General features: G+C 39.0%; 1 protein-coding gene across 4 annotated transcripts in view; it reads left to right on the forward strand.

Annotated features, from left to right (window-relative positions):
• arhgap12b (Rho GTPase activating protein 12b) overlaps positions 1–7657 on the forward strand; it is a 241278-nt gene extending 233621 nt beyond the window's left edge. For all 4 annotated transcript variants that reach the window (XM_041184245.1, XM_041184244.1, XM_041184246.1 and 1 more), the window contains 2 exons: positions 2497–2602; positions 6165–7657. In XM_041184245.1, the coding sequence (XP_041040179.1) occupies positions 2497–2602; positions 6165–6342 (284 nt within the window). In that variant the 3' untranslated portion in view covers positions 6343–7657. The remainder of the gene's footprint in view (positions 1–2496; positions 2603–6164) is intronic.
• The last annotated feature ends 218 nt before the right edge of the window (positions 7658–7875 follow it).

The raw sequence follows: 7875 nt of genomic DNA on the forward strand, positions 1-7875 counted from the left end.
CTTGCATATATAGTGCCCTTCATGTGTTAAGGTGGTCACAGTGTTTTACAGCCAGTGACTTATAGGTCAAGTATCCGTTATCCAAAATCTTTGAGGCTGATCGCTTTTTGGATTTCAGATAATTCCGGTTTTCGGATACCACATGTAGGCCTAGGCCTGTTTACATTACAATAGCCCAAGCCTAGGCTAGCTGTAGACTAAAGTGACTAGAAAAGTAAGATGTACCACTGAATAATAAATACAAGGTATCAGTAATAAGTTCCCACTTGTGGTGCTGTCTGCAATTTTCTTGTAGTAGAGGGTTCAGAGTGTCAATGTGCAGATAAACAACTAGACTTCTCACGCTAAAGGTCAGGTGTGGTTGCCAAGGTTCGGGCCAGGGACTTCCTGCACTAAATGTCGGGTGTGGTCGACGAGGTTTGTGTTGGCTTGGGTCATGTTGGCTTGGGTCAGGGACTTATTGCGCTTAAGATCAATGAGGTTCAAAAAAGGTGTGTTTTTTGGATGTGTTTGGTTTTCTGATTTACAGATAAAGTATACTCGACCTGTACGTTGAAAGTTCAGTGTCATGGCAATGTAGGTAAATGCAGCATCCAGTTGCAAACAGCAAGGAGATAAATGACCAAACAACTTGTTACTGGTGATGTTGGTTGAGGGATCAATATTAGCTAGGACACTGGCAAGACTCTCATTGTTGTCTTTGGGATCTTTTAAATACATCTGAGCAAGGAGTTTAAATATCATGAAAGGTGATACTTCTGGCAGGGTCCAATTATCTTCACCAGCTCCATCATAAGGTTATAAGTGTAGCTGTTGGCTGATGATTGCATTGAGCAATTCCAATGACAATATTTTATGCTAATGAAGCAGTCTGTTTAGACATGCTGCAAAAACTGGACAACATCCAGGATTGGGCTGATGTGTGACAGGTGACATTCGCAATATCAGGCAATGACTATCTTGAACAAGAGCATGACTACTTCCCTTGACGTTCACTGAGGTTACCATCAGCAAATTCCTGATTATCAATATCCTGGAGATCACCATTGACCAGAAACCAGCCTCATAAATGCTGTGGCTACTGGAACAGGTCGGAGACCTGGTATTTTCCGGTGAGTGGCTCACCTTACTACTCAAAGCCTCTCTACCGTCCAGAAAACAAAAATTAAGAGTGTGATAGAATACATTCTATTTGCCAGGATGTGTGCAGTTCCAGCAAAGCTAAATAATATCAACACTATCCAAGACAAAGTTGTCCACTTGATCTGCGTCCCATCCACTGCTTTAAACGTGGACTCCCTCTACCCTTAGCGAGCTGTGGCTGCAGTGTATTGTGTCTATAGGATACAGTGCTGCAATTCACCAAGGTTTTTTCACCAGTACCTCCTAAACCCATGATATATAACATCTAGAAAGACAAAGGCAGCATATGTGTGGGAACATCATCACATCCAAGTTCCAATGCAAGTCACACATCATTTCTTCATTCTTATTGGATCAAAATTCTTTAACTCCCTTCCTAACAGCATTGTGCAAGTTTCATCACCACACAGACTGCAGCGAATCAAGAAGGCCCATTACCACCTTCCCAAGGGCAACTGGTGATGGACAATAAATGCCAGACTTGCAGTGACATCCACGACCTGAGAATGAATTTTTGGGAAAAACAGCAACTATAAATTTTGTTTTTTTTTAATCTTGACTGTTCGTGTCAGCAGACAAGTGCAGTATAAAATCTAACAGGTGGCACACAGTTAATTTGTTAAACAGTGCTAGAAATACAAGACAGGTCAGTCAACATCTGTGAGGACAAAAATCAAGGTAATGTTTGAAGAGTTACTTTTTTTTAGTTAAGTTTACCTCTGATACTGGGAGAGGCGATGGCATAGTGGTAACGCCACTGGACTAGTAATCCAGAGACCCAGGGTAAGGCTCTGGCGACCAAGGTTCGAATCCTGCCACGGCAGACGGAATTTGAATTCAATAAAAAAAATCTGGAATTATATCTAATGATAACCATGAAACCATTGCCAATTATTGTAAAAACCCAAAACAAAAACAGAATTACCTGGAAAAACTCAGCAGGTCTGGCAGCATCGGCGGAGAAGAAAAGAGTTGACATTTCGAGTCCTCATGACCCTTCAACAGAACGATTGTAAAAACCCATCTGGTTCACTAATGTCCTTTAGCGAATGAAATCTGCTGTCCTTACTTGGTCTGGCCTACGTGTGACTCCAGACCCACAGCAATGTGGGTGATTCTTTTTTTTAAAAAAAATGCTCTGAACAAGGCTGCCCACATCCAATGGATAAAAATTAATAAATAACAACTAATGATTAACAAGGAATGACATTTCAATTCTTATATCCATAAAGCCACATTCTGGCCCAGTCTGATCATTAAGTGAGTTTTGTTTCAGGAGATTTTGTCTTTTGTATATTTATACATACATATATAAGAGCAAGCATAAAACCAATTGTATTTAATGGTTTTCAGAAACTCCAGACTACAAGCACCGTATTCAGGGTATTACCGAACTAATCAGGCTATTACCTAAACCGAACCATGACACTATGCAAGTTCTATTCAAGCACCTTGTCAAGTAAGTATGAATTAGTTCTTACCTGTGATGAGTTTTCTTATGGTATTGCATAGCCGTGATCAACAAGAAATATTGTGTATTGTTAACCATGTTTGGTAATTTTATTTTGTGAAAGTAAATCCCCATCTATAAAATTCCATATGTTTAAAACTCCTTGAGTTTTGACATTTAATAATGTTATTCTCTCAATCAGATTTCCTTAGAGTGGGGCATCTTGTGGCGTTCCCATTGGTTTTGTCCACTAAGTTGCTGGCAGTGAGAGCTGGTAACAAAGGAGAAAAAAAACAAATTAAGTTAACATTTGATATTTTCGAAATCTCCAAAAACTATTCACAAGCAGAAGCATGGGATGCCACATTTATAATTTGTTGATTGATTGGCAGTTGGTAACAAATATCACATTAATAGGGTACTTATGCTAGTACCTCATGGGGAGGCGTAGCATAATGGTATTGTCACTGGACTGGTATTTCAGTGACCCAGAGTAATGCTCTGGGGAAACAAAAACAGGAAATGCTGGAAGAACTCAGTAGGTCTGACAGCAACAGTGGAGAGAGAAACAGAATGAAGTTTTGAGTCCATATGACTCTTCAGAGTTACAGAGAAATAGAAATGTGATGAAATTTATACTGTTTAAGGGGAATGAAGCAGGTGAAGCTGGATAGAAGGCCAGCGATAGGTGGGGGCAAAGGAGAGATTGACAAAGATGTCATGAACAATAGGACAAAGGTTAATGGTAGTGGTAAGGGCTAAAAAAGGTGCTGATAGTGGCAAAGGTAAAAAAGCAGCATGTGATAATAGCAGAACAAGGGTAAGCACTCTGAAAAGGACAACATGAGCAAGTAATAGATGGCTCTTGTGGGGGTGGAGTAGGGGGGAGAGGGCGGTGATGGGGGATAAAGGATCGAAAATGCAATAGAAATGGGGGGAAAAACAATACATGAATAAAAATAAGTAGATAAAAAATAAAAATGAATTTGAAAAAAGGAATAAAAAGGGTGAAGGTAGAGGAAAGCTCGTGGTCTGAAGTTGTTGAACTCATTGTTACGTCCGGAAGGGCATAAAGCACTTAATTGGAAGATGAGATGCTGTTCCTCCAGTTTGCGTTGGGCTTCACTGGAACATTGTAGCAGGCCAAGGATACAGATGTGGACATGAGAGCAGATGTGTTGAAGTGGCAAGCGACAGGGAGGTCTGGGTCATGCTCATGGACAGACTGAAGCTGTTCTGTGAAGCGGTCACCCAGTCTGCGTTCGGTCTCTCCAGTGTAGAGGAGACCGCATTGGGAGCAGCAAATGCAGTAGGTCAAATTGAAGGAGGTGCAAGTGAAGTGCTGCTTCACCGGAAAGGAGTGTTGGGCCCTTGGATGGTGAGGAGGTAAAGGAGCAGGTGTAAATGTTCCAGTGAAGCCCAATGCAAACTGGAGGAACAGCACCTCATCTTCCGATTAGGCACTTTACAGCCTTCCGGACTTAACATTGAGTTCATCAACTTCAGACCATGAACTCTCTCCTCTTATCTTCTCCTCTTTTATTCCTTTTTTCAAAATTCATTTTTATTTTTTATCTATTTTTATTTTTATTCCTTTATTTATTGTTTTATCCCTTTTTTAATCCCCCTTTCTATCCCATTTTCGATCCTTTGTTTCCCCACTAATGCCCCCACCCCACCCCCACTAGGGCTATCTGTCACTTGCTCTTCCTGCTTTCTACCCTTAATGTCACCATTAGCACATTCCTTAATAATATCACCACAATCAACATCCTTTTGTCTGTGACACGTTTGGCAATCTCTTCTTTGCCTCCACCTATCACTGGCCCTCTATCCAACTCTATCTGTCCCACCCCGCTCAACCAGCTTATATTTCACCTCATTTCTATATTTCCTCAGTTCTGATGAAGAGTCATACGGACTCGAAACGTTAACTGTATTCCTCTCAGCAGATGCTGTCAGACCTGCTGAGTTTTTACAGCTATTTTTATTTTTGTTCCACAAGAGCCATCTGTTGCTTGCCCATGTTGTTCTTTTCAGAGTGCTTACTGTTGTTCTGCTATTATCACATTCCGCTTTCTTACCTTTGACACTATCAGCATCTTTTTTAGCCCTTACCACTACCATTAACACTCCCTTTGTCCTTTTGTTCATGACATCTTTGTCAATCTCTCCTTTGCCCCCACCTATTGCTGGCCTTCTTTCCAGCTTCACTTGCTCCACCCACCCTAACCCATATAAATTTCATCACATTCGGACTCAATTGCAACTGTTTCTCTCCACGGATGCTGTCAGATCTGAGTTTTTTTCCAGCATTTTCTATTTTTGCTTCAGATTTCCAGCATCCGCAGTATTTTGCTTTTATAATAATGCTCTGGGGACCTGGGTTCAAATCACACCACGGCTGTCAGTAAAATTTGAATTCAATAAAAATCTGGTATTAAAAGCCTGATAATGACCATGAAACCCTTGTTGATTGTTGTAAAAGCCTATCTGGTTCACTAATGTCCTTTAGGGAAGGAAATCTGCTGTCCTTACCTGCTCTGGCCTACATGTGACTCCAGACCCACAGCAATGTGGCTGACTCTTAAAATGCCCTCTGAACAAGGACAATTAGGGATGGGAAATAAACACTGGCCTAGCTAGTGATGCCCACATCCCAAAAACGAATAATAAAAAAAAATCACTAAATTTTCTCTGGCAAGTTTAGTGGGCAATTTCATGTGCAAATGTAACAATTTCATGAAAATCTCACAGCTATTAAATGTGAGATGCCATTTCTTGCAAAGCTAATATTGACGCAATAAAATCAGCCAGCAGCTTGTGGGGATTCACAATTCATGGGGTACCTTTTCCTTACTGCAAGTTGCTGGCCAACTTGTGTTTTAATAATGAACATCTTTTTTGTTCCCAACAAAATCTGACCCAATATTTTTCATTGTGTAAATCACTTTCTTACCCAATAACTTGTTACTGATGTCAATCCCAAACTCTGTGCAGTATTGGTGATATGCTGCTTAAGTTATTAGACTTTATTTTCAGGACTTTTAGTTCTCTTTGAGATAATAACACTGGGAAATGAGACATTTTCTCAATTCAGGCACTCAATGATATAATAAAACACTCCAGGTCAGTCATAGTACATGTACGATATAGACTAAAGCTCCTATGCCTAAAAACGTGCTTTACATTCTACCTCAAAAGAGGGTCTTGCACTGGTGTTAATATTTTGACACTGATTTGTACAGCTATTTAAATAACACTATAGTATTGGAGATGCGGCAGTTCATCAAAACCAAAAAAAAAAATTCATTTAACTGATAATGTTATAACCTAGTCATTATTCTGTGTGGCAGCTGTTTTTATTGTTAAGTATAAGAAAAACTGCAAGACCAATTACTGGAAATGCAGAATAGATCAAAGACATTTAAAAAAGGAAAGGTTAACAATTGAGGTGCTTTTATTCCATCAGTAAATTGGATATACTATTTTGTTCAAGTTATTAGTAATTGTGTAATGTTTGACTGTGTAGGTGTTTGTTTCTTGAACTTTTTTTAAACTTTCTCTACAGAGTTATTGCCCGTTCTGAAGTAAACCGAATGACCAGTCAAAGTGTTGCCATAGTATTTGGCCCCACCCTCCTGAGGCCAGAGAAAGAGACAGGAAATATTGCAGTTCACATGGTATACCAGAATCAGATTGTGGAGTTGATCTTATCAGAGTATGATACCATATTTGGAAGAAGTTGAAAAAAAATGAGCAAGTGAAATGCAAATCTACCAAAACCCACTACGGGAAAAAAAATAAGATTATATTTTGTGTTTTTTTGTACCTTGAGTCAGCCAGAAAATGGTAAACTTTGCACTTGTTTTCCTCTGGTTTTTAAAAGGATCTTTATTTTTTTCAGTGGTTATCAATCCTGAAAGCAGATGGCACTGCTGCAGATGTTTTGCATAAAATGTAGTACAGACAGATGCAGGGAAGCACGTCACCTGGTTATAACGAAGAGTAGAGACTTGAGTATGCTGTAGTTATATACACTGGGTTCTTTTGAAACAATATTTGCCTGAGGGACTTGGCAGTACTCTTCTGTACATGTGTAGATATTTTTAGGAAATTTCCATTTCCTGCACATAGTTAGCAAACTTTTCTTGCAGCCTTTTCTGCTGTTTGGTATAGCAGAAGTCTAATACTGTATATTGTTGCTGAGTCCATACAAAAGCATGGCCAGGTTTTGTGTAATTTATTTTTTTCAGGTTTACTCGAAAGGCTAAAGTATTAATGTTGATTTTTCCCAGTTGATGAATATGGACTATAAGCAATCCTGCACTCGCTGTTCTCTCAATCTACTGTTAATGCAGAGGTCATATGATCACACCCAGTGTTCCAGAACACTAGTGATGTACAGACAAATAAGGAGTATAATACATTAAAATAACATCCTGTCAAGCAATGTATATATAATCTGTATAGTTCCTTAACAAAGTGTGTTTTTCATACAGTAACATTTTCTAATCAAATTTTGCCAACTTGTAATATTCAGTTGCTGGTCAGTGTACCAGCCAATATCAGTACTAAGAGCTTTTTTGGGGTATTTTATGACAGGCAACACAGGGGCTATTCTTAGGTATACTAAGAAGCTGCGTGCACTTTTTAGCTATTGGTAATTTCGATGCAGGGCAAATCTTAACCGTTTGTATTTCAAATGGTACTGGAAAGTATTGTGTAAGCTTGTGCTTTCTAGGTGCACTACAACAAAAGCTGTTTATTTAAAATGTACAGACAAAATTTGAAAAAATCTGCTTAGCAATTTATTGTACAATAAGTGCTAACATTTAATAAAATTTCATGTATGCACTGATTGATATTAAAGCAGGTTCACTTGATGCTCAATTGAATTTTTTCATTTTATTGATGTGGACTGGTTGTATAAACAGGTTTCTTTGGAATACTACCTGTTTTTGGGCACATGATCTAAAGATTTTTTTGAATGTATTTTTTTAAACTAACTGCTGTATGGCGATATGCTATGTCTAATCAAAAATTAAAACAAAATGATGAAAAGCTTTCTTTCAGTTCATTTCAGAATGCTAAATGAATTTGCTTACAAGTGTTTTGGTGTAATGGTTCCGGTAAGATCATGAGAAATAGGAGCAGGAGTGGGCCATTTGGCCCATCAAGCCTGTTCCGACATTCAGTAAGATCTTGGCTGATCTGATTGTGGCCTTAACTACACTTGCCAGTCCCCCACAGCCCCCATAACCCTTTGCTCCCTTGTCAAT

The sequence above is a fragment of the Carcharodon carcharias genome, chromosome 3 (genome assembly GCF_017639515.1).
Source record: "Carcharodon carcharias isolate sCarCar2 chromosome 3, sCarCar2.pri, whole genome shotgun sequence".
NCBI lineage: Eukaryota > Metazoa > Chordata > Chondrichthyes > Lamniformes > Lamnidae > Carcharodon > Carcharodon carcharias.